Source organism: Microcebus murinus, chromosome 21, assembly GCF_040939455.1.
Source record: "Microcebus murinus isolate Inina chromosome 21, M.murinus_Inina_mat1.0, whole genome shotgun sequence".
Classification (NCBI taxonomy): Eukaryota; Metazoa; Chordata; class Mammalia; order Primates; family Cheirogaleidae; genus Microcebus; species Microcebus murinus.
The window spans coordinates 17267788-17295261 of record NC_134124.1 but is presented as its reverse complement, the minus strand read 5'-3'; the positions used below and the strand labels follow the sequence as shown (position 1 = coordinate 17295261).

Sequence of the window (27474 nt, the reverse complement as noted above, 5' to 3'; positions counted from 1 at the left end):
AGACCCCGTCTCTACCAAAAATAGAAATAAATTAATTGACCAACTAAAAATATATATACAAAAAATTAGCCGGGCATGGTGGCGCATGCCTGTAGTCCCAGCTACTCGGGAGGCTGAGGCAGTAGGATCGCTTGAGCCCCGGAGATTGAGGTTGCTGTGAGCTAGGCTGACGCCACGGCACTCACTCTAGCCTGGGCAACAAAGTGAGACTCTGTCTCAAAAAAAAAAAAAAAAAAAAAAAAAAAAAAACCCTGTTAGAAACAGCTGTATGTGACCAGCATTGTCTTGAGGTCAGGCCATAAAGTTTAATCATAAACTGCTGTCACAGAAAGGTAAGCACAGTTTGTTAAGGCATCAGCTTAGTAATTCATGCAGCCCCAGGTGGTCTCGGGCTGGAGATTTCTTCCTGGTGACTTGTTCAGGGTGGTTAGGGTCTGGTATCGGTCACAATCCCTGCACCCAGGCTCTCTCAATCTTTCTTTTCTGCTTTAGCCCTAGGTTATTCTACATTTAATTTAGATTCTATTGTCTATGGGATTCTGTTGTGTATTTTTATTCAATGGATTATAACCCATTGTCATTATTTTGTTGTTCAGAGTGCCCCAGATTTGGCCACTGAGAGCCCTTCAGGTTGATTTCTGTGTCCTTTCAATATGCCTGCATCTCATTACCTATATTTTTCTTAATCCAAATATATACATGGAATAACTTCTGAATTGCTAACCCCTGCTCCTGTGAAAAATAGACTGACCAGACTATGCTATTTGTGTACAGTGCCTTTTATCTTTACCTTTCTAGTATCCCATCAAAATACTGTTAAGTCAGCTATTTTTCTTCCCCACCCTTTTCAGTGTGGTTGTATTATTCATCTGAAATAGTTTGTTCATTACTGTTTGTATTTCATTTCATTTCAATTTGAATTCTTTTCATATCCTGGTTGATTTTAATTATTTTGGGAGTATGAGAAACATCACCATGGTTGTTCTTAAGAATCACAGCTATACAAAATACACTCCAATATAGCCAAAGTATCCCGCCCGGTACATCCGTTATGCCTTGTTATTTCCCCTTCCTCCCACCCTATTCCTACCTACCCTCCACAGATAACTAATCTCATTAGTCTCTGATTAATCTTTCCCTATTTATTTTGTACAGATAAGCAGATACATGTATCCTCTTATATCCTCCTCTTTGTTATATAAAAAGTAGCACATTATACTTTTTGCACTTAACAATGTATTCCGAAAACAACTCTGTATCAATTCATACAGATCCTTCTGATTTACAGCTAAAGAGTATTCCATCATGTGGGTACTGTTTATGCACCTATTCATTTATATATGGACATTTATGTTGTTCCCAACATTTGCACTCCCAATGCTGCAATGAATAATCTTGTGCATATATATGTTTGTATTGTTGGGGGTGTTTCTTCAAGGGAAATTCCTGGGTGGGGAATGGTGAGGTCAAAGGGTGAGTGCTTTTGTAGTTTTGTTAAGTACTGACAAATTCCTCTCCAGAATGGTTATATCAATTTGCATTCCCACCAGCCGAGTTTGTTTCCTTATAGCCCCGCCTAACAAAATGTGTGGTACTTTTTTGTCTTTCACCAATCTAAGGTAATAAACAATATCCCAGTATTATTCCAATTTGCATTTCTGTAATCACGAGTGGGTCTGAACATTTCGTTTTTTTAAGAGCCATTTTTACATCTCTATGACTGTGTGTTCATGTCCTTTCCCAATTTTTCTATCAAGTTTTGGCCCCTTTGTCCCTTACTTTTTCAATTCTTCACATAGTAGGAATATTAACTCTGATACCCGCTGCAAATATTTCCTCCCAGTCTTTTGACTTTATAGTGCTTTTTGCCAAGCATTTTTTCCCTCCTTATGTAGTCTAATTTATCAATCTTTTATTGCCTCTGGATTTTTTCATCCTGGTTTTTAGTATTTCTATGGTTCCATTTTCTTATATTTGGATCCTACATCCATTTGGAGTTCATTCTTGCATATGATGTGAAGTATGGCTCTAATTTCAACTTTTGCAAATGGCTTCCAGTTGGCTCAGCACCATTTATTAAAGTCCACCTGCCCTGTGATTTGAGATGCCACCTTCCACTTCTCACCTCCCACCCCCAAGAGACCTCAAGGAACATTTGACCCAAAGGCACAGCAGATATAAAAAGATCAAGTAAGCCACCAAGATTTCATTCAAGAATGTAAACTAAAAAACAATGGTGAGGCCAGGCATGGTGGCTCACACCTGTAATCCTAGCACTCTGGGAGGCTGAGGTGGGCAGATCGCTCAAGGTCAGGAGTTCCAGACCAGCCTGAGCAAGAGCAAGACCCCATCTCTACTAAAAATAGAAAGAAATTAGCTGGACAACTAAAAATATATATGAAAAATTAGCCAGGCATGATGGCGCATGCCTGTAGTCCCAACTACTGGGGAGGCTGAGGCAAGAGGATCACTTGAGCCCAGGACCTTGAGGTTGCTGTGAGCTAGGTTGACACCATGGCACTCTAGCCTGGGCAACAGAGTGACAGACTTGTCTCAAAACAAAAACAAAAACAATGGTGAGAAAAAGGCAGAAAGATCTAACAGGGGGAAAAGGCTGGAGAAGAGGTTACAATGCGATGGGAAAGCAAAACAGCACACGAAGGAGGCAGACAGTGGCGACACAGAATGGAGCAGAGGGGCCGGTCTCTAAACTTCCCACATCTTACCTGAACCACAGCAACGAATCCTCCCAACGCAAACAACCCACCCCAAACAAGCTTCTGAGATCCCAAGATGTGTGATACATGGAAAACGCAGCCAGGACAAAGGAGAAATTCTCAGCAAGTTAAAAAGATTTATTGCCATCCCAGGCTTCACAGGAGCCCAGAATGCCGGGCTGGTGTGTGGTTCAGGAAGTTGTCGTGGCATGACAGGGTGGTGGACACAGCCAGGCAGCCTGACGTCAAGTCCACTCTCTCATCCTTGCACCCCACGGAGCAGCTGCCTGTGGGGCCCCCTCTTCCGCACCTGCGCCATTCACCCCGGTGGGCTCCGGGGCTGGGGCAGGCAGCCCTGTGATCCTGCAGCTCACAGCTGAGAGGCCGCCTGCACCTCCCTGGCACGGAAGAGCCTTCTTTGCAGAGCCATGGGTTTGGCCCCACGGAGGGAGAAAGGGTGCCAGGAGTTGTCTTGAGAGGAGAAGGTGTCCACGGTCTTAGGTCAGAGGTTGCAAACTGGATACCCATGAGCCACATGTCCCCACCAACATGTCCGTTTGGCCCCTTTGGCTCACAGTGTTAAAAAAAAAAAAATTAGCTGCCAATGTTTAGAAATTGTAAGATTTCATATCAAAATCTGGATTTTGGGCTTCTCTAGGAGAAAAAATTGAGACTATCTGGCAATGCTAGTCCCACAACATTTCTACATGGCACTGCCGGCTTCTAGCTGGGTCGTCCTTACGAACTGGCTGTGTGCTCTCCAAATTATGCCAGTCCTTGCCATCCTTAATTAGACGCAGCCAGAGCCCGGGCTCGGCTGCCTGGTATCAATGCATGTGTGCTCTAACTTTTTCTGTGGTATAGAAGTATTTACCATATCCATTGTGTGTAGTATCTTTATCAAAAAAGGAGGCAACATGTTTCTAGCAGTCCTCGTCCTTCACTGAAGTCTCTTGTTTAACCCTGCGGCACCTGAGTTTGTAAACGAGTTCATAAATCTCTCCCCCCAGGGACTGCCCGCACACACCCCGCCTCTCCGGGCCACACTGCGCCCTGGGGTTAATTAGGCAAACCTAGAAAAGAAATCAAAATTAATCACAGAAATTAATGGAGGACTAGACTAAGGTCAACGAGTTAAGCCTTTTCATTGTAAAAGCAGGCTGCGGGCTGGAGCAGAATGAAAATGGTAGTGCTCTCACTCTGCTTTAGTTAGTAACCAGTAAAAAAGAAAGTCATAAAGGTAGTTTAGGAGGCCAAGACTGGGGCAGTCTAAACTGGAGGTCCCAAAACACATTGGTTCCCATTCCTTGAGTGTTTGGGAAACGAACGAGGCTCTTTAGAAAGAAGGCGACAGAGGTGGGGGAAGGGACGTGGCTGGCCCAGCAGATGTCCTGGGCTATCAAGAGCTGCCAGGCTCGACCTCCACTGGGTCAGGGCTGCTTGCCCCAGCCTAAAACGTCAGTGGCGCAAGATGATTTTCAGGGAAGGTAGCAGACTCATCATCGTAGGAGCTGGAGAAGGGCAGAGCCAGAAGTTGGCCTTGGCAAACGCCAGGCAGAGGAAGAGAGACCTTCCTCACACCCTTTCGTTCTGCTGTGGCTGCTGCCCCGCTATTTGCCCTTGAGAGAGGCGGCGATCTTGACGCAGGCCAGACGTGTCCCGCCGCTGCTCAGGATGCTCTGGATGCGGTAGTTCCCGGTGCTGAGCCAGCCCGGCAGCTCCAGGTCGGGCATGGTGAAATCACTCTTGGGTAGTGAGTAGGTGCCCTGCGGGAAAGCCAGTGGACCGCCAGTCAGTGGGGGCCTGCTGACGGGATCTCTCTCCTGGAGCCGCCGCTAAGACTATAACCAGGAACTACCCCTCCCCCTAATAGCAACATAAGGTTAGAGACTGCCATGGCTCTGCGGAGCACAGATTATTATAGCTAAAGGGCCTTGGAGATCACCTCCAAGTTCAAGTCTCCCATTTCAAAGATGGATAAACTGAGGCCCCCAAAAGTTAAGTGATTCCAGATAGGTCATGCCAACTTGCACATCCAGAAGAAACATCCAGAACTACAGGACGGAGAGAAAGCAAAGACCCTTCCATCTAAACCCCATCTCTTTAGTCACAGGAGTAAGGCTCTCCCCTCCCTAAGTACTCACGTCTTTGAAGGGACAGTGGCAGGGAAGCCCATAGGTGTGCAAGGGCTCTGGGCAGGGGTTCCCAGGGGGAATAAAAGTATCAAGCACATTACAGAAGTCGTCATATGTACAGCTGCCAATCTGTTCCACGCACGGGATTTTGACCCAGAAGCCAGCCACTTCCTTTTCCACAGTTAATTCCACCTGGTGAAAAAAGAGTTTGAAAAAGGTTACAAGTGTAAATTCCAGGGCAAACATACCAGCCTCTCTGTCTTTTTAAAAGGTCACCAACAGGCCAGGCAAGGTCACTCATGTCCGTTATCCTAGCACTCTGGGAGGCCGAAGCAGGAGGATCGCTTGAGGTCAGGAGTTCAAGACCAGCCTGAGCAAGAGCGAGACCCCCATCTCTACTAAAAAAAAAAAAAAATAGAAAAAATTAGCAGGGCATGGTGGCATACACGTGTAGTCCCAGCTACTCAGGAGGCTGAGGCAGGAGGATTATTTGAGCCTAGGAGTTTGAGGTTGCCATGAGCTAGGCTGATGCCACTATACTCTAGCCTGGGTAACAGAGCGAGACTTTGTCTCAAAAAAAAAAAAAAAAAAGTTAACAATATATTTTAATCACAGAATTTTTAACTGGTTGGGACCTTAGAGATATTCTGTTCCAAAAATGACAGTATTGTGGCAAAGGCCCTTTCCTGTGCCCATAGCAGACATTAATAACTGAATGTGTGAATTCTGCCCCCGCACTGAACTACACACAGCCCTAGAATTCTTTAGGTAGTCACTAACCATTGATTAGCGCTAACACTTGCATTGAAATGCACTTTTAACTGCTGGTGGGTGAACTTCACTGTCTCCTGCACTTTCCCTCCATGCCCGGTCTTGGCCTCAGAACCCTTTTCTACATAGAACTCCAAACAGCTGCCGTCGACTGACTGGAGCTGGTTACCAAGATTCACTGGCTGTTCCTACATCATATTTTCTCTGTATAGCCATAGAAGACAGAAATAAGAACAATAGGAACTTACAGGGAGATCACTTTGCCATCGGTATAAAATCTTAATCACAGCTAGGTTGCAACCGATGGAACAACCCCAAGAAGTGGTGGCTCCCTGGACTCAGCTGGGGAAGCTACAGAAGGACCCCTGCACCCAGAGAGAAGCTAGATGGGAAGATCTAGAACATGCTTGAGGACTGAACTCTAATTTTTTGCTAAAAACTCCTTCCTAAGGAGGCCAGCTGGGTTAGGCTGGCAAATGGTAAGGAGGCCAGCAGGGTTAGGCTGACAAACGGTAAATTCCCACAAAGCGGCTTTTGTTAACCAAACGAAGCAGTGGTTTACTTCCTGACCTGATTCTGGTATGGCATTAACATCACCTAAAAGATAAGAAGCCCCTGTCTTAACTCAAGCATCCTGGCAGATGCCTATCATAAATCTAAAATGTCTTAACTGAGCATCCTAGCAGGCGCCTATTCTTAAATTTAAAGCATCTTAAAACATCCTAGCAGGCGCCTATTGTAAATTTAAAATGTCCTCCTGTCTGGACCTCCCAGAGTGCCCACAACCTTATCTTAAAATAAGCATATCCTTTCTGGTCTTCTAGATAAAGTCTAACCCTCTCAGCCAATTGCCAGCCAAAGAATCTTTAAACCCACCTATAACCTGTAAGCCCCCGCTTTGAGATGTCCCACCTTTTTGGGCCAAACCAATGTATACCTCTCATGTATTGATTTGTGACCTTGCCTGTAACCTTTGTCTCTCTGAAAATGTATAAAACTGAACTGTAACCCAGCTACAGCGAGCCCACTTGCTCAAGGCTTCTTGAGAGTGGCTCCGGGTCATGGTCCTCAAATTTGGCTCAGAATAAACTTCTTTCAAATATTTCAGGGCTTGGATTTTTTCCGTCCACATGCTTCACACCCCCATGCTGTCATGATTCTCCTCCTGTTCCAGAGGTTGGAGCTGAACCGGGAGAAGTGGCCAGGACTTCAAGGTGGACAGTCCCAGTTGTTCCTGGCACATGCTGAGCACTCACCATTTAGTAGCTGTCTCTAGTAACAAATGAGTTATTCCTTAGACACGTGTTCATGCACCACCAAAGGTATCAAGGGAAAACTCTCGGGGAAGGCAGTAGGAAACGAGCTCGCAAGTATCTGATTCCTTGTGGGTGCTGTGGCAGGAAGCCACGTTTTTAGGATCCCTTTAAGCTCTGACGTTCTAGCATTCTATGAGTCTCAGCCTCCAGGCTCACTTTCCCTGGGGCTTTGTCTCTAAGAGACGAATGCTGGGCTCAGGCTGGATCCCCAGGCTGTCGGTTCGAGTCTTCCCCCTGCCCCAGATGTCAGGATATTGGCTGCCGACCAGGCACAGTGGCTCACACCTATAATCCTAGCACTCTGAGAGACCGAAGCGGGAGGATCGCTAGAGGCCAGGAGTTCGTGATGGGAGGATATTGGCTGCCTTCCTCCAAGCCCAGAAAGAAGGCAGAAGTCAACACACCCTGTACCTCGAGTGGACAAATTCAACTTGCTCCCTTGCTGGCCTCAGCTGCTGCTGACACACACCCATTGCCCTCACCCCCACTCTCGCAGCACCTGCCCAGCTCTCCTCTCCTGCCAAACCTGCTCCCACCTGCCCTCTGCCTAGAGCCAGAGGGCCTGGGTTGGAACACTAGTTCTGCCACTTACTAGCATTCTGCCCTTGAGGGAGTTACTTATCTCCTCTGAGCATCCATTTCCTTATCTTCAAAAGCCTGATAGCGCCTCCCTCTCACACGGGTCTCATTGGATGGGACCCGTAACTGCCCAGCACTTATCACAGTGCCTGAAATCCAAAAATTGCCTCCTACCTGACTTGTATCCCACCTGCTTCCTTAGTTAATACCCTCTCCTGGTTTCCCCAATACCCCAATAAAAATGGTTGAGCCAGTTATGCCCTGAGCAAGAACACCCAGCTAAGGGGGCCAGCAAGGGTCGGGATCCTGCCTGGATCCTCCCAGCAGGCTTAAGTCCCATGGGGCTGCATGGTCTAGAGGGGGCAGCACCTCCCTCACCCCTACTCCTACCCCCAGCCCAAGTGTGACATAGGAAAGGTGCTGAACTTAAGTCCACAGATGGTTCTAAGGCAGTAGCCACACCTACCACTTAGGGATTGCAAACTATGACTCTTTTTTTTTTTTTTTTTTTTTTGAGACAGAGTCTCACTCTGTTGCCTGGGCTAGCATGCTGTGGCGTCAGCCTCACTCACAGCAACCTCAAACTCCTGGGCTCAAGCTATCCTCCTGCCTCAGCCTCCCAAGGAACTGGGACTACAGGCATGCACCACCATGCCTGACTAATTTTTTCTATATATATTTTTAGTTGTCCAGCTAATTTCTTTCTATTTTTTTTTTTTTTTTTTTTTTTTAGTGCAGATGGGGTCTTGCTCTTGGTCAGGCTGGTCTGGAACTCCTGACCTTAGGCGATCCTCCCGCCTCAGCCTCCCAGAGTGCTAGGATTACAGGCATGAGCTACCATGTCTGGCTGATGACTCATTTCTGATTCTCAATCTACTGCCTTGGATGGCTCAGAAGAGCAAGCAGGGCTGGGTAATTCCAGGACTTCCTTGTGACTTCCATAGCACAGCCTAAATACACTCTTCTGTGTCATGGGACCTGGCGTAGGGATCTCCGGTTCTAGCCTTACGCTGGCACACAGCTGCTAGGGCCCTTAAGCAAGTCCCTTCCCCTCTCAGGGACTCTGTTTCTCCATCTCGACAATCAGGTACCTGCCTGTTATGACATCCTAAAAGTCAGTTTCTTGTAGTCTGGGAAAAAACACTTCTCCTTTGGTCCCTACATATGGCCACTCACACAAAGGCCCCAGATAAAGACTCACTGACAGCAAGAGACTTGCAGAGCAGCTGCTGATTAGACTGGGGAGGGGCACTTATATCTCTGACACAGGCCCCAGGCAGGGAGCATTGCAAGTGCGTGACTTTGGCAGGTGGAAGACCACATCATTGGGCCTGAAAGCCTGAAATAAGCATACACGCCAAACACAGGGACAATCCACAATACTTAAGGATAGGAAACCCAGGGTCTGCAGCTGGAACTTTTTTTTTTTTTTTTTGAGACAGAGTCTCGCTTTGTTGCCCAGGCTAGAGTGAGTGTCGTGGCGTCAGCCTAGCTCACAGCAACCTCAAACTCCTGGGCTCAAGCGATCCTCCTGCCTTCACCTCCCAAGTAGCTGGAACTACAGGCATGTGCCACCATGCCCGGCTAATTTTTTTCTATATATATTAGTTGGCCAATTAATTTCTTTCTATTTTGTATAGTAGAGACGGGGTATCGCTCTTGCTCAGGCTGATTTTGAACTCCTGACCTCGAGCAATCCACCTGCCTCAGCCTCCCAGAATGCTAGGATTATAGTCGTGAGCCACCACGCCCAGCCCGCAGGCTGGAACTTGAAGCAGGGCCGGGCAGGGGGACTTATAAACTACACCAGCTCCGGCACGTCAGAAGAAGGGAATTCCAGAACAGGCCCCCATCTCACCCATGGCTCGTGGAATCTGGGGCATCCAACCTGGGGTTAAAACCATCTAGGTCCCAGATGAGACTTCTGATTAAAGAAATTTCACTACAGCAAGGTCAGAGAAGAGAGGATCGGAGTTGCCTTCCGGCTCTATCGCTAACAGGCTGCCTGGCCTGGGCTGCCCCTCCCCTCTGTACTCAGTATAATGAGGGGTTGAAGCCCCACAGACCTCAAGAGCTCGCAGGCTCAAACAGTGCTTAGGTCTGGGCAGCTCTCATACGGGGATCTGCCAGGAAGGGGAACGTTCTGGAAATGAACCTGCAGTACCACTTCCCTTAACTCCCTTGCAAACACACCAAGCAGTAAGTCTAACTCCTGCCAGAAGGAACTCCGGAACAGGAACCTCAAGATAAACACACCAGCCCTGCCCTTGCTAACGACTAGCTACGGGACCTGGGCAAGTGGCTCCCATCCCTGAGCCTCGTACCCCTGTCGTCTTTCCTCCCTAGCAGGCGTCAGAGAGGCTTGCATCTAGTAGTTGATGTGCACGCAAACTGAAAGGAAAGAAGAGCTGGGCCAAAAATACGTAGGTAAGAGAAATGTGGGGGGAAGGGAAGGAGCCGAGGGAATCTGGGGCCAATTTTTACTAAGCAAAAGTGAGAGTAAAGACAAAAGAAGTAAATTAGGCCCAAATTCATGACAGGTATAAAATCCATCTTAACAGCTTCTGAAAGGTGTTACAGGAAACAGCCAGGAAAGCTAGGAAAGGCAGGCGAGGGCCGAAGAAGGAGCTCGGCAGCTTCTTGCCTCCAAGTCAGCTGCACAGACAGCCTCAGCGTTTTTGGAAATGCCACCAGCCGTTGTGTGGCAAAGGCAGGAGGTGGCAGGAGAGCGAGCAATGGCAGCAGGCCTACAGCCCAATGCAAGTGGTATTTTTGTGACCCTGGCAGAGTGACAGTCCAGTGTCCATACATAAGGAATGATTCTGTCCCTCTGCCGCCTGTTACTTGAGGAACAATAAAGAAAATGCAATGGGCCAGCCAGGAGAAGACTCTGGCGCAAGTGCAGGGGAGCCAAGAGCTGCTACGTAGCCAGGACTTGTGTCTGGGCCACAGGGGCTGCAGGGAAAGACGCATGCTAATTGCATCATTAACAAGACTGAACGTGCACTGTGCTTGTCCTGGGTGCCAGGCCCTGTGTAGGGAAATTTTTACATTATTTATTAACTCAGGTGTTGCTCAAGGGAAACCTATAAGGTAGGGGCTGTGATTAAGCTAGGTCTAAGGGTAGTTACAGGGCCACAGATTCCAAATCAGGAATCTTTCAAATAATTAAGACAAAACTACCAGAATAGATCTGGACCAGGAACAGACTGGAGGGCATGTTAGAACATCATATGAAGACGGCAATTTAAGCTAGAGAGTAAAGGACTACAATAAATGGTGGTGCAATGGATATACAGAAAACCTTTATTGTTCTCCTAAATCCACCCCCAAATTAGGCAATGGACAGAGATAAACTGGCTATTGCCAAAGTAAATACAAAAGGCAAATAAACTTATCAATTGTCATCTAAACTCACTAGGAATGGTATAAAAGGCTGGCAAAGATTTTTAGAAAATGCTCCGTATTAATAAATGTGGAAAAAGGCAAATCTGTTGTTGCTGGTTAGGGAATAAGTTGGTTCAAGCACTGGGAAGCACTTTGACAATGTGCATCAAAAGATCTAAAAAGTATGTATCTAGATAGTCAGAAAATTCTAAAAAGATGCATTATAAGAAAAATTTCTACAAAGATCTTTTTTTTTTTTTTTTTTGAGACAGAGTCTCACTCTGTTGCCTGGGCTAGAGTGCTGTGGCGTCAGCCTAGCTCACAGCAACCTCAAACTCCTGGGCTCAAGTGATCCTTCTGCCTCAGCCTCCCGAGTAGCTGGGACTACAGGCATGCACCACCATGACCAGCTAATTTTTTCTATAGATATTTTTAGTTGGCCAATTAATTTCTTTCTATTTTTAGTAGAGACGGGGTCTTGCTCTTGCTCAGGCTGGTTTCAAACTCCTGACCTCGAGCAATCCACCTGCCTCGGCCTCTCAGAGTACTAGGATTACTTACAGGGGTGAGCCACCGCGCCCGGCCTACAAAGATCTTTATAATAGTAAATAAATAAATAAAACCAAAAACTAACCTGGAAACAAACTAAATGTCCACCAATAGATTTTTTTATATAAATTATGAAAGATCCACAATAGAATATTTCTACTATTAAAAATGATTAGGTTAAAAAATGAGTGGGCAAGCCTACCTAATCATTGGAAAGAAGTATGAAACACATAATGTGATACAAAAAAAAAAAAAGCAAGTTTACTAGCACATATCATGTAATCCCATTCATTAGTATAAATGTGTATATATTCACAAATGTAAAAAGGAAAAACCTGACAGGATAAATAGCTCACAACGATTCTCTTGGGGAGTCAGATTATAGGAGGACATTCACAAGGAGCACTGCTTATTTTCATATATATCCATTAAAAGGAAACATATATGTTATGCACGTGATTGCATAGGGGAAAGTTGCAAAGTGTATCCTACAACATGTTAAAAGCCCACGTGACCTCGTAGCGCAATGGGTAGCGCGTCTGACTCCAAGATGTTAAAAGTCCTTATCTGTTATCACTAGGTGGTGAGATTTCAGGTGATTTCTTCTCTTTATTTTTTGACTTTATGCGACTGACCTTTTTGACCATCTGTGTTTTCTAAAGGGAGTACATGTTACTGGCTAATTGATGCCTATTTTATCATTAACAACAGCAGCAGCGACGAAATTAAAATGCCCAAGCAGAGCTGTCAGGCGATGGTGAGCGCTCAGCCATCGCTTCCAGACAAGGCTGGGGCACTTCTGTCAGTCGTCCCTGCCCTCACCAGGAAGCCGCTGGGGCTGACATCAGAGATTCCTTTCAATCCTAAGATTGTGACATTCCAGGAACCCAAGTAAGAGTCTGAATCTATGCATCCTGCGCTGCCCCCGCAACTCCAGGATCCCAGTTCCCCAAGCACTCGGCCCTCAGCATCCCGTCCCATTGCTCACTGGCAGCCCATGGCACCGCCCTCCCCTGCCAGACTCACCTTCAGAGGAGAACTGAGGGCGACACTGGTCTGGCCCTTGGCACTGATGGTCACGTTCCCAGGCACGACTATGGGGTCAGGCTCCAGAGTCAGGCTTTTGATCACCGCAGGGTCCTTCCCCTCGTCACAGTTATCCCAGGAGAAGCTGCCAAGCTGGGGTGGCCAGGCATAATCGGGCAGCAAGGAAAGAGGAGAAAAGACAGGTTGACGAAAGTGACCGTCACAGGTGAGCAGAGCCCACAGAACCAGGTGGTAGTGTGACCGTGGGCAAGGTCCCTGCCTCCCTGAGCCTCGTCTGTAAGTCCACACCTGTGAACCTGGCATGAACATCTAGGAACCTTGTCCCACCCATTTTGGAGGCAGGACTCAACTAAAAGACTCAAAAGATGCGATCTCCCAAAAGTGTGCTGTAAACTGTAAGGCACAAACTATCAGACCTGGAACTTCAAAACAGGAGACTGACTTTATCCACCTTGGGTGGAGACCTGCCCTGCCCTCCCACCTCCCTGCTGCCCACCCCTCTCCAGCCAGTCCTGGGATCCCTCTAGAGGCCAAGCTCCTGGAGGAGTCACCTCTGCAGCCCACGCCCAGGACCTTGTTCTTGTCACACCCCATGCCCAATCCATGGCCAGGAACAATGGGAAATGCCAAACACAGTGGGAAACAGAACAGCATCCAAAACCCCATCCCCAAGGCAGGCAACTAACCCATAATGGAATAGGGATACATGCAAACATCCCCAAGTGGGTCACTTGATGAATAATTCCAGTGCACAGACTTCCCCAGTCCTAACCAGTGCTGTCTTCTTCCCATCCCATTGCTCATGCATGTCCCCATCTGAGTCAACTCCACCCGCTGCTCAGCTACTTCTGCTCTTCCTCCGCATCCCCCAGGAGGTCTCCTGATTCCTCCATCATTTTGTTCAACGCCATGTGACCACCCACTCCCACTCCCACAGGGCCCTGTCTGCCTGCCTCATGACCCTGACACTGCGCAGGCTCTCTGCCCACCCATCACAGCTTTCCCAGCCCCCGGCAGGCCCACCATCCGCACCCCGTCTCAGAAAGAAAACCCACCAGTCCCACATGCCCGGGCTGACCCAATCTTTAACATGCCCAGTGACGATGGATCAAAAGGGACACCTAAGCCTGGCTAGGCTGACAGATTCTCTCTGCTGGATTCTGGAATTAAGGCACAAAAGGCTGAGAATGTGGGGCTTTGCACTGTCATTGGGTCATAAGTTTGAGGGCAGAGCACCTAGACCTGGGACCAAGGACCAAGCTGAAGTTGAGGAAGGGATAAAAACTAAGGGCTTGGTCGGGTGTGGTGGCTCACGCCTATAATCCTAGCACTCTGGAAGGCCAAGGTGAGAGGATCCTTTGAACTCAGGAGTTCGAGACCAGCCTGAGCAAGAATGAGACTCCCGTCTCTACTAAAAAAAAATAGAAAGAAATTAGTTGGACAACTAAAAAAAAAAAAATATATATATATATATATATATTAACCAGGCATGGTGGCACATGCCTGTAGTCCCAGCTACTCGGGAGGCTGAGGCAGAAGGATTGCTTGAGCCCAGGAGTTTGAGGTTGCTGTGAGCTAGGCTGATGCCACGGCACTCACTCTAGCCCGGGCAACAAAGTGAGACTCTGTCTCAAAAAACAAAATAATGAAAAAAAAAAAAAGAACTAAGAGCCTTATGGGACTAGAGAAAAGGGAACAGATGGAGTCACCCTACCCCATCTAAAAGAGCAGGATGGCGCAGCAGTGATGGCGTGGCTTTGGAGTAAGACACAGTCAAACAGACCTGGGCGGAAATCACAGCTCAGTCACATCTACCATGTGATTCTATAGGCCAGTTACCACTTTGGAGCCTCAGTTTCACATCTTTTAATTGGAGGCATTTCTACCTTCCTCTCGGGGCTGCTGCAAGGGTGAGAGCACGTAGGTAAAGCTTGTAACCCAATGCCAGGCACAGAGCATGAGTGGCTCCCTACAGGGGAGCCATCAGATGCCCCAGCCTCCGCTTCCTGCCATTAGCTCCATGAGATGCCTTGTTGATCTGTAATAAAGCTCCCTTCTTCTTGAGCTTCTTGGAATGGGTTTCTATTCCGTGATGAATGAAAGGTTGTGCCATGACTAAGAGAGGCAGGACAGGATGGGTGCCACTAAATGTTTCCTTCAACGTTCACGCCACAAATATTTATGGAGCAACCATTACAGGCCCAGGACTAAGTGCTGCGTCAATAGTGGTAAACAACTAGGCCCGGCTCCTGCCCTGCCGTGAGCAGCTTACAGTCCAGTGGAAATAAACGTCACCCTCCACGATGCGTGAGTGCCACAAACGGAATGAGCAGAAGGTGACATTGAGAGTAACAAAAGACAACTTAAAGTGGGCGGTGGGGAAGTGGTACTCAAGCTGGACTCTTGCAGGGTGGGGAGTCATCCATGTAAGCACAGAGACAAAGAATGTTCCAGGCAGGGGAACCAGGGCAAAGGCCCTGAGGCAGAAAGAAGCTTAGCTGTTCTAGGCAGGACGAGAAAGACAAGGGCTAGATGTAGCGGATGAGGGACCCAGAGGAGGCGGGAGGGGTGGCAGGGCCACTCAACGCAAGACTCCCCAGGCCATCAGTCAGGAGGCTGGCCTTGCCATCAGTTCATGCAGCCCTGCTGAAGGACAATGCCATGCTCTGGTGGATGTCTGTAAACACGCTGGAGAGGAACAAGACTGGAAGGGGAGAAACTGGTCAGGAGGCCACAGTCAAATGAAAGAATTCCTGGCGGCCGGGCGCGGTGGCTCACGTCTGTAATCCTAGCACTCTGGGAGGCCGAGGCGGGCGGATTGCTCAAGGTCAGGAGTTCGAAACCAGCCTGAGCGAGACCCCGTCTCTACCAAAAATAGAAATAAATTAATTGGCCAACTAAAAATATATATACAAAAAACTAGCCGGGCATGGTGGCACATGCCTGTAGTCCCAGCTACTCAGGAGGCTGAGGCAGTAGGATCGCTGAGCCCCGGAGTTTGAGGTTGATATGAGTTAGGCTGACGCCACAGCACTCACTCTAGCCTGGGCAACAAAGTGAGACTCTGTCTCAAAAAAAAAAAAAAAAAAAAAGAATTCCTGGAACCAAGAGTCAGGCTGGAGGGGTGGGTAGGACTGGCCCTTTTCTGGGGCTGCTTTCACAGATTCTGAGGCAGTGCTGTGGATTGATTCCAGGCTGCGGGAAGTATCCACAGTGTCCTCCAGGAGCTGAAGAACCCTCGCCCCTCTCCCCAGGTGATGGAGGCGACATGACAAGCTGGTTTCCTGAGGGCAGTGCCTGGGTGGCTGTCCCTGTGGCCATGAGTTCTGCCCGCTGAGTAGGGGGCTCATCAGGGAAAGAAGGGGAAAGGATGGCATTGCTAATAAACTATCCAACAGAGAAAAACAAACCAATACAAAAAGATAGAAAGATCACAGCTCACAACAGCCCTTTTGTTTGACTAACCACCTGTGGCTTAACTTGTGGTCTTTAAGGGTTTGTTTTTAGGCTGGGCATGGTGGCTCACACCTGTGATCCTAGCATGCTGGGAGGCCAAGGTGGGGGGATCACTCAAGGTCAGGAGTTCGAAACCAGCCTGAGCAAGAGCAAGACTGTCCCTACTAAAAAAGTAGAAAGAAATTAGCTGGACAACTAAGAAATATATATGTGTATATATATAGCCAGACATGGTGGCACATGCTTGTTATCCCAGCTATTCAGGAGGCTGAGGCAGGAGGATCACTTGAGCCTAGGAGTTTGAGGTTGCCGTGAGCTCGGCTTGACACCACGGCACTCTAGCCCGGGCAACAGAGTGAGACTCTGTCTCAAAAAAAAAAAAGAGTTTGTTTTTACAACACTTAAAAAGAACTGAGCAGGTAGAAAGAATATGACCTCCCCCAGTTCCCACCAGCCACATTCTGGAGAGAATGATAAGTCAGCCTCACAGAGAAAAGGAAACAAAAAGGAAAAACATTTGCAGCCACTGCACAGCTGCCTTCTGCTATCAACTTGCAGCAATAACTCTTCTTGGCTTTACCCCTAGGACAAACCCCAAACCCCTTACCTTTAGGGTGGTACTTCTCCTTCCTTTCCTTCATGCTGTGCCCTTCCCTCCCCTCGGAAGTAAAAATAAACTTCTTTCTTTAAAACTATTCTAATCTTTACGTTGAGAATTCGTTCTCAGCCCACACTGCAAGCCCTACCCTACGGGAAGGGGTGATGGCTTAGCAATGGCCACTGAGGGCCAGGCCAGCCACCAGGTACTCGCTGTCCCCAGCCTGGGCCAACACGTGGGAAGAGGCACCAAATGGAGGCAGCTCCAGAGGTAGAAATATGGGCACAAATTACAGCCATGAGCTGAAAGTACAGCTCAGCTCCTCTCACTAGCTGACACCATGGGTAAGTTAACCCCCGACAAAGGTTTAATTTCTTCATCTTCAAAAGGGCAAAACTATGTCTTCTCACAAAGCTCTTGTGAGGGTAAGAAGTTTATGTACAGAAAATACAGGGCACAACTCCTCAAGACTGCCAAGCTTATGAAAAAAAAGGAAAAACTGAGAAACTGTCACAGGCCAGAGGAGAGTGGGGGCAACAATGCAACCATCATGTGTTGCCATGACAACAACGGCAACATGGTAACCTGGATTGGATCCTGGCACAGAAAGAGGACCTTAATGAGAAACCTGGACAAAGCCTAGAGTTTAGTTAATAGCAATGTACCAATGTTGGTTTTTTTTAGTTTTGACAGATGATGTACCATGGAAATAGAACCTGCTAACAGGGGAAACTGGGTGAGAAGTATATGAGAACTCTGGGCTACCTCTGCAACTTTTCTGTAGATCTAAAATGATTTTGAAATGAAAAATTCATTAGGAAAAAAGCACATGCTGGCTCAAAGAGTAGCACCATTATACAGCATCATGGAGTTTCTCAGGCACCTGCTATATGCCCATCCTCCCTAGACACTCTCCCCGATATCTAACGCTCATCACAGCCGAGTCACAAGACCAGCTAATGCTAGAAGAGGAACTGAAATCCAAGTTTTCTGATGTTCTAACACTCATGGCCTCCATCTGGCCCGGGGTCTCAGGGTCAGACCTCTGAATCACATGAGCCCAGAGAAGATGTAGGTGCTGTGTGATTTGGGGTGACTTCAATGGCATCTCGAGCCCTCTAAGATCCTCTAGTCTGGGGTGACATCCACAGCAAAGGCATATAGGAGAATGGGGACATACGGCAGGCTAGTATCCGCTAGCCAGACTCCACCTTATAGTCGCCAGCCCTGGAGCCAAGAGAAACATTCTCAACCTACGCTCAGGGACAAGGTACAAACCCTCCCAGCAATTTAGGTCAAGAGGTCCTGGCTCCTTCATTCTACAGGCAAAACAGACTTCGTGCCTCTGAGACAGGGTGAGGCCAAGCCCACAGGTGTACATGGCTTTATTTGTTTGAGATTTTAGAGCTTCCCCCACCCCCACCCCATGACAGCATTTCCCTTCCCTAACAACTGTCCGAGATGCAGGTGCCATCACCACATCCTCTCCCAGACCATGAGACCAGGGAGTCCAGGGAATGCTCGGACTGGGACAGAGGACGGAAGCCAGGCCTCCCCGCTTTCAGTCCTAGCCACTTTCCCCTACACCGCACTGTCCCTTGCTCTCTGACAAGCATTTCCAAGGTGGTGGTGGGCGGGAGCGAGGAGACCTGGGTAGACCTACTTCTTTGCTGCCAGAGGTGCTGGATGTCTTGTCCACAGCTATGTAGCCAAGAGGCAACTGAGCTGGGCTTTTTTTTTAATTGACAAATCATAGTTGTATACATTTATGGGGCACAATGTGAAATTTATTCTTTTAGTTATCTTGGAATACAGATACTCCCTGGCTTAGGATGGTTCCACCTACGATTTTTTCAACTTTACAATAGAGCAGAAGTGAGACACACTCAGTAGAAACTGTAACTTTGAGTATCCGTACTCTGCTTTTCACTGAAGTATTCAATAAATGACATGAGACATCCAACACTTTATTAAGAAATAGGCTTTATGTTAGATGATTTTGCCCAACTGTAGGCTTATGTAAGTATTCTGAAAATGTTTAAGGTGGGATAGGCTAAACTATGATGTTTGGTAGGTTAGATATATTAAAATGCATTTTCGACTTGATGGTATTTTCAACTTACAATGGGATTATCACTATGTAACTCCATTGTAAGTCAAGAAACTTCTGTATATAATACATTTTTTTTTTTTGAGACAGAGTCTCGCTGTGTTGCCCAGGCTAGAGTGAGTGCTGTGGCGTCAGCCTAGCTCACAGCAACCTCAAACTCCTGGGCTCAAGCAATCCTGCTGCCTCAGCCTCCAGAGTAGTTGGGACTACAGGCATGCACCACCATGCCCAGCTAATTTTTTCTATATATATTAGTTGGCCAATTAATTTATTTCTATTTATGGTAGAGACAGGAGTCTCACTCTTGCTCAGGCTGGTTTCGAACTCCTGACCTCGAGCGATCCTCCGGCATCGGCCTCCCAGAGTGCTAGGATTATAGGAGTGAGCCACCGCGCCCGGCCTACAATACATTTTTATTGACTACAGATACCCTGGTGTACAATAAACTACAAAATCTATTCTGCCTGTCTATCTGAAACTTTGCATCCTTTGATCAGTAACTCCCCACTCCCTCCCTCCACACCCCCCTAGCCTCTAGTAACTACTCTTCTACTCTCTACTTCTGTAACTTCAATTTTGTCAGAGTCCACATATGAGTGAGATCATAAAAACAGAAATACCCCATGAACCAGTAACCCTGCTTCTGGGTGTATATCCCAAGGAACTGAAATCAGTGTTTTCAAGGGATATCGGCCCTCCCATATTCATCTCAGCATTACTCACAAAGGCCAAGATATGGAAACAACCTAAGTGGCCAACAACGGACACTTGATGGATAAAGAAATTATCATCAAATTGAATGGATAAAGAAAATGTGGTATATATACACACGATGGAATATTATTCAGCTTCTAAAAGAGGGGCAACTCCTATCATTTGCAACAGCGTGGATGAATCGGGAGGACACTATGCTGGCACTGGGCTTTTTCGGGTCTCGGAATGACAGAACTTCCCTTTCCCAGAGGCTAGAGCGTGCTGTGAATGAGAAGTGAGGGGGAAGCTTGGAGGCTGCGGGACCTGGTCTCTCAGTGGCTCACAGGGCTGGACATTTGTCTCCAGATGGGCGAGTCTGGACCTGCCTGTGGGGGCTCTCAAAGCCACCCGTCCCTCAGGAAGAGCTAGAGCATTAGAGCAGGGGAAGAGATAAGACACCAGGCCTCACCCCGGGACCTGGGCGTTGCAGGGAGGAGCAGGGTAACAGGACTGAATCTCGGCGCGGGAAAGTGACTTAGTTTTGCGGCTCTGCTCAGTTTCAGGCGCTTGGAGAGAGGGCAGGTCTGCAGACGTGAAAGAGATTAACGTCTCCAGAAACAGCCGGGGTGCAGAACAAGTCCTTAGAGCCCACTCTCCCGGTGCAGATCAGAGTCCCACAGTCAGTGACTTGGGGAGGCTGGCGGCCGAGAAGCAACTCTGGAGAACGCAGCGGCCACGCTTATATCCCGCCCTGACCCGCACACCCCCAGCTGGGCCAGGAGGCTGCAAGCAACCTCTTCTAAAGAAGGGGCACTCACCTGCTTCAGGTGGACGCTCGCAGGGGCCGCAGGGCCGGCGAGAAGCAAGCCTAGGGCCAGCAGCAGCGAAGGAGCCTGCAACAGGGGCTGCATCGCGAAGGACGGGTCTGAACCGAGTTAGCCTCAGGATCCCCGGTGGCGGCCGCGGGCCTTTAAATGCGTGCCGGCGGCGCTTATGCAAAGCTGGGCATTGCTATGCAAAGCCGAGCCCGGCCTCTGGCAGGCCCGCCCCGCCCCGCCCGGCCAGACGTTTCCGGGCCACGACTGTGACGGATCTCGCCCGGCCCCGCCCCCGGCTCTGGGCCGTGCAGGCGCTCGGCCTGGCTTGGGGGTGTCCAGGCCACTTTGCGGAGGGGCGGGGGCGGGGCCGGGGGTAAGGGGCGGGGCCGAGTGCGGGGGGCGGGGCTGTGGTTTCCGATCTCGTGCTGTGACCGTCACCCCCGGAAGGACCTTTAGGAACCCGCGGTTGCGGGGTTTCCACACCCAAGCCCTTCTTGGCAAAAACGTCACGCTCCCTGCCCGCGCTACGCTTCCCCGTATCCGCGTTGCGAATCACGGTGCCTTTTTAATAATTACTACAGTCCCTGTAACTCACATTTGGTAAGCGCTTGGAGGCAGGCCAAGGGCTTAGGAAGGAATCCATTTTTCCCCTGTTTTGGCACTGAGGCGAGGGACACACAGCGAGGCTAGCTCTGCTGGGGCGGCAAAGCCAGGAAGTGGCAAAGCAAGGATCCTGCCGAGAGACCACTCGGCCAAGGTTTTGCTAGGGTTCTGCACTAGTGGAGGTTTTTGTTCCAGCAGGTGTGAGCAGCTCTTGGCCAAAGAAAAACCCCAGCGGCACAAGGAGAGTCGGAGAGTCAGCTTTATTTCGCAGGCGGGCTCAGAGAGGCACATCTGCCACCAAACTCTGAGCGCCCCTTTTTCGTTTTCTTTTAGTTTTATACCTTTTTGGGGGGTTACAGTTAGCCAATGGCAAGTTTTCACAAAAGCCACCTCATTTACATAGTAGTCAGCCAATAGTCAGAAGTATGTCCCAGGCCGGGCAAGGTGGCTCACGGCTGTAATCCTAGCACTCTGGGAGGCTGAGGCCAGATTGCTCGAGGTCAGGAGTTCAAAACCAGCCTGAGTCTCGCTATAAATAGAAAGAAATTAATTGGCCAACTAATATATATAGAAAAACTTAGCCGGGCATGGTGGCGCATGCCTGTAGTCCCAGCTACTCGGGAGGCTGAGGCAGTAGGATCGCTTGAGCCCAGGAGTTTGAGGTTGCTGTGAGTTAGGCTGACGCCATGGCACTCACTCTAGCCTGGGCAACAAAGCGAGACTCTGTCTCAAGAAAAAAAAAAAAAGAAATATGTTTCAAAAGTTACTTCATTTACATGGTAGTCAACCAATCAGAAGTATGACCCAAAATCACCTCATCAGCTGTATTCGTAGCTGCTCAATTTAGGAGCGGGATAAGCAGAACGGGTGGAATGCCCTGACAGTTTGCTTTAAAAAAATAAAAAAGATCTAGACTTTACAACTACCTAAAATAAATAAATAAATAAATAAATAAATAAATAAATAAATAAAATAAAAAAGAATATTAATGCCACCAAATTACCACTAGATGTAAACTCCACAAGGCGAGGGATCATGACTTTAGTCACTAACGTATGCCCAGTGCCTGACACATGATAGACAATCAATCTTTGTTGAATAAATGAATACATGAGTCGAATTTAAAGCTCACCTAGTCATCTCTTTTTATACCAAGGTTTTATTTTGGTACTAATTTTAGGTTTACAGAAAAGTTGCAAAAATAGTACAAAACTCTATTCCAGTTTCCCCCATTGTTAACATTAAGATATCATGGTACTTTCATAAAAACTAAGAACATGACATTGTGGACTAAAGTAAAATTTTAAGGCTCACCCCACCACCACCGGCTGACTAAATGGACACCCTCGTGGCCAAAGGAATATCCTAAAACTAAATTGTCTGCCAGGAGGAGGGAAGTCAGGCATCCTTCATCATGACCCCCTCCCTTCTTGGGGACATCCTTTGTAACCCACTAACAGGCCTAAGGGTATGCAAGACAAACCTACAGGTCCTCAATTTAGGGCAACAAACCTATATCAGGTGGCTAATCTCTGATAACAGCTCCTATGTTAAAACATTCCAAGCCTTTAAACAAAGCTTCATGTCTTTAACCAATTACAAGTCAAAGAATCTTTAAACCCACCTATAATCTGTGAATCCCACCCCCTACTTCGAGATGGCCCACCTTTTGGGGCCAAGTCAATGTATGACTCCCATGTATTGATTTATGACTTTACCTGTTACCCCTGTCTCCCTGAAATGTATAAAACCAAACTGTAACCTAACCACATAGAGTCCACTTGCTCAAGGCCTCTTGGGTGTGGCTCCGGGTCATGGTCCTCAAATTTGGCTCAGAATAAATCTCTTTAAAATTATTTTACAGAGTTTGGCTTTTTCCATTGACAACATTGGTACATTACTATTAACCAAACTCTATACCAGGGGTCCTCAAACTTTTTAAACATGGGGCCAGTTCATTGTCCCTTAGACCATTGGAGGGCCGGACTATAGTTTTAAAAAAACTATGAACAAATTCCTATGCACACTGCACATGTCTTATTTTGAAGTAAAAAAACAAACAGGCAAAAACACCCGCATGTGGCCTGCGGGCGGTAGTTTGAGGACACCTGCTCTAGACTATACCAAACAATTCTCCCGTTCTGATAAACTCTTCCCTGTCTCACCCAACCTCTTCATTACCACAAGTGCAACTGGAGGTCTGGAGAAGAGGGCTTGCCTGATGTCACATTGCAGAAACAAAACCAGAACACATTTCTCCTGAGGTTGCTCCGTGGGTTGTATGAGAGGCGCCCATGAGGCTCCTCCTTGGTGGACTTGTGTATGTGGGGGTGGGGGGAACCCCGTGCCCAAACTGGTATGCCCTGGAGCCTCATTGGGAAATAGGAAGGGGGCTGCAGACCCTTCCAGCACCATTCCTTCTTCATCTTTATAGCAGCCAAGTCACCTCTACCCCATCACCCACTTCCTCCTGTCTCCTAATGTTAGAGGCAAGGACCCTCAAAGACCCTCAACTCCCCTATGACTCGTCCTACACACAGACTTCGCCCTGGAAAATTCCAGCTATAGCTCTGAGAAGAATGCAGTCCATGATGTGCTGACCACGGGATGCTCCAGGGAGTGCTGACTGCAATTGTTCCCGACCACCTGCCAGGTTAGAGATGAGTAAACAGTCACAAACAGGATACCGATAAGACGCTGATTGGGGCTGATTAACCCAGACCCAAGCCTCATCGTCAACACTCTATTTTTTTGCCTCTACTTCCTTGTTTCTGTATGCTTATAAAACCTACTAAGAATCTAAGTAAAGCAGACCTTGACAATCATTCGCTTGGTCTCGTTTCTTTCTCTCGCTCATCTCTTTCAGGCACGGTCCCCCTCGCCCCCGCGAGTAACAGAAGGTCCCGCGGGCCGGGACATCCTAAATACTCCATTCTCTCAGCCTCAGACTCACTCCATCAGCACACAAGGAGGTCAATGACCCTGGGCAGTAAAAGCTGAGCTTTCCCAGATGCCTTCGATGACCTCTCCATGGACTGGCATATTCCTTTCAGTCTGGAGTAGTTGGCATTTCCATATGAAGTGCTTTGGAGGAAATTCTTGAAAGCCACAGACATTGTAACTAGAAATCAAGGCCACCACGATGGAAGGAGGGAAGGAACAGTGGCTTGTTCAGAGTGCTTGCTCCAAGTCAGGTAGACCTGCTTGCACCCTGGCCCTGCCAGCTACTTACTGGGAGAGCCTGGGCAGGGGCCTTAACTTCTCTGGCCTCAGTTTCCTCATTGGCAAAACAAGGATTTAAAATAATAATAATGAAACTACCTCTCAGTGATAAGCTAGTCACCTATTCACTTATAAAGCCATCAAGTGAACAAGATAAAGGCCTGCCCCACCCCCACTGACACACTCCCAGCCCCACTAAGACTAGGGTCTTAGCAAAGAGCAATCAGCAAGATGACACCATCAAGTATTAATACCAGCAGACAGGAAATCAGGTTCAAGTAATACCAGGTAGGGGTGGGTTGCCACTTTCTGAGGAAGTGGACTTTGACCATCCTTGGGGAAAATGAGAAACATGTGGGGAAAGAGCCAATGTGAAGAGTAAACATGGTCAAGACCATCAGGCCATGGTTCCAGGGCTAGACACTACAGTCCTCTGGGAGCTTTTGAAAATCCCACCCACAGGCCACACTCTAGACAGTAAATCTCTGGAGATGGGACCTAACTATTGATACTTTTTTAAAAATCCCAGGTGATTCAAACATTCAGCCAAGGTTGACATACAATGACATAAAGCACTAGGCATTCATAAATATGTGTGCACATACGCAAAAGTGGCAATTACTGAAACAAGATCCCTGTCCTTAAAGAACTCAGGTTTTAGGAGTGATGGGTTAGAAAAACTGGAAGTTGTTACCACCTTACTATTAATGACAATGGGCTTCCTGGAGGGGTAGGGTCTGGGCCTTGGAATAAGATAGCCCAGGACAACCTACCAGCCATGCTTGTGTATGGTGTGGTGAGTGTAATTGAGGACCAGGCATGTATCCAAAGGTTGTGGGTGGGTGGGTATGTATGTGTGTATATGTGTGCCCTGCCTGTAGAGAGTACTTACCACCTCAAATATGTATGAAGCAGGCATGTGGGTCACATGTAGACATCACAGATAGGTGATGCAAGCCTCAAACATAATTTGTTTGTCTGAATGGTGTTTCTTAGAAAATTTTACTTAGTTGCTAAGGTATAATTTTAAAAGGTGATTTCTCATTAAATTACAGGTTTCCAGCTTATCCTGAAAAATCAGAGAATCTGGAAACACCTGCTTGCATTCTCACAGGGCAACGGGGTCCATTGAAGCTGAGCTTCATAGCCCACAGCCACTACAGTATACCCACCTCCCATTTTTTTATCACTTGGTCCCTGTGAGGTGTCAATCCCAAAATAAGTCAGGATATCTGCTTTTAAATTTTGTTATTAAAAGACAACTTTCAGAAAGGAGGTAAAATCATAACTTCCATAGAGATATAAAATGAACAGGTGTTAAAGATTTTATGTAACTCAGTGAGGGGACCTGTAAGATGTTACAACTAGTTCAAGTACAAATACATTTACAGATCAGGAACAATGGATAAATGTGCAAATCGAGGCAAAACTGGCCTCTTCCATAGGAGAAGGAAGTCACTTTAAATTTTTTTTTATATTTTATATTTTATTGTTTTATTTTTCTTCTTCTTTTTTTTTAACTTCAACAATTCCTTGCTCTACAAGGAAGTCACTTTAAAATCCAGGGGGGAAAAATTTACATTTCTGTAGGCAAAGATTATTTTTCATTGTTATAATTTATCTGTAACTTCAGGGACAATAAAAGGCACATAGCTCTCATAGAAACAGAAACAGATAATGTGGAAGAGTATGCTCTAGACAACAAATAGTTCACATTGGTAAAAAATTTTCTGTACATGGTGATGGTATTTCTGACTTCAGACAGCCTTTAACCTCATTGGGCCTCAGTTTCCCCCTTCATATGAAGGTAAGGTCAAACTGGATAATCTCCAAGGTCCCATTCAACTTTGAAAATCTGTGTGTATAAAACTTGAAGGCACACTAGACATTCTTTCAATGGGATAGCCTCTGACTCTTCCATTTTAGAGAGAAAGAAACTGAAGCTCAGAGAAGGACAGACATTGCTCTGCCCAAGGCCACCCAGCAAAGATAGGATAAGGGCCCAGGTTTCTGGTCTCCCAGCTCAGAGTCACAGCTCTGGGCAGGATTGTAGAGCTGGCAGGAGAACCACCCCCTTCTCACCTCACTAGTCTGAAATCCTAGAGCCTGATAATGAGCCTGATAATGCCCCAGGGAGCAGAGCTTGGACTGGTCGGGCAGGCCAGGCAAGGGTGGGGACGGTGTTGGTCTGAGGGTCTAAGGTGGGAGGCCTCTGTGCAATGGGGCACGGCTTTCATACGGCTTTCATTTCCAGTCTATACCCCAGGTCGGGACCCAGGTATCAGCCTTTTTAAAAGTCCCCCTGGGGATTCCAATGTGCAGCCAACATTAGAACCACTGTCTCAAAACAGAGCTTTCCTAACAGTAGCGTGCACGCAGAACACCTGGCATCTTGGTAAAATGCAGTCTATGATCCAGCAAGTCTGGGGTGGAGCCAGAGAGCTTGCATTTCTAACGAGCTGGCCAAGAGGCCAATGCTGCTGGTCTGAGTGCCACAGTTTGAGTAGCCAGGGTCCACACAAGACTGCCTTGATGCACTTTTGGGGGTAAGGGGGGCAGGGATGCAGATGGAATCACTATTTCCTCCCAAGGAAGCTGTCTGGGGACCTCTCCCCAGTCCCTCTGCTCACTGAAACTGGCCAGGAAGGACAAAGCCTCAGTGCTTTCCGGGTTCCCATCATGCCCTAGCACCCAACACTGCATGCTGACATGGGTGACTCCGGGCTGTCTGAGGACAGCCCACGTGCAGCACTCTTTTTAACTCAGTGAAGCGTTGGTCTTGGTGAGTCCTGTTGGAGACTAAGACCCTCCACATCCCAACGACTTGTCCTACGGAGGGGCCTCGCCCGGAAAATAGCCTAAGACGAAAATAGCACTCAACCCTCCAGCTATAGTACAGAGAAGAATGCATTCCATGACGTGCTTGCTCCAGGGCATGCTACCTGCAATTGTTCCCGACCCCCTGCCAGGTTGAGGTTGAGTGATCAATCACAAACAGCTTCCGATGCCAATAAGACGCTGATTGGGGCTGATTGGCCCACACCCAAGCCTCATCATCCCCCCCCACTCTATTTTCTGTTTCTACTTCCTTGTTTCTGTATATAAAACCTACTAAAAATCCAAGTAAAGTAGACCTTGACAACCATTTGCTTGGTCTCGTTCCTTTCTCTGGCCCATCTCTTTCAGGCACGGTCCCCCTCGCCCCCCGCGAGTAACAAAAGGTCCCGCGGGCCGGGACAGAGTCCCCCAAGAGGATCTGGGTGAACCCAAGTGGGCTGACCCTGTTCTCTGAACAGTTCTGCCCTACTCTTCCTCTCCTCCTTCCCCTCCCTTTCCTGCTTCTCTGCTGGCCACCAAAGTGGCTCTCAAGGATTGTTTGGGTTTAACAGCCTCTGGCCTTTCTGCTATTGATAGTCATATTCCAACCAAGGACAACCCCAGTGATGTCTTGGGAGGTCCAGGCAATGCTTAAA

At 47.7% G+C, this 27474-nt stretch overlaps 1 protein-coding gene across 1 annotated transcript; it reads right to left on the bottom strand.

Annotated features, from left to right (window-relative positions):
• Nucleotides 1-2834: 2834 nt before the first annotated feature.
• GM2A (ganglioside GM2 activator) lies at nt 2835-20424 on the bottom strand. The gene is made up of 4 exons (XM_012740859.3): nt 20177-20424; nt 12481-12633; nt 4862-5044; nt 2835-4483 (listed from the first exon to the last, which is right to left on the bottom strand). The coding sequence occupies exons 1-4, from the start codon at nt 20267-20269 to the stop codon at nt 4328-4330; spliced, it is 585 nt and encodes a 194-aa protein (XP_012596313.3). The 5' UTR covers nt 20270-20424; the 3' UTR covers nt 2835-4327.
• Between the last annotated feature and the right edge of the window lie 7050 nt (nt 20425-27474).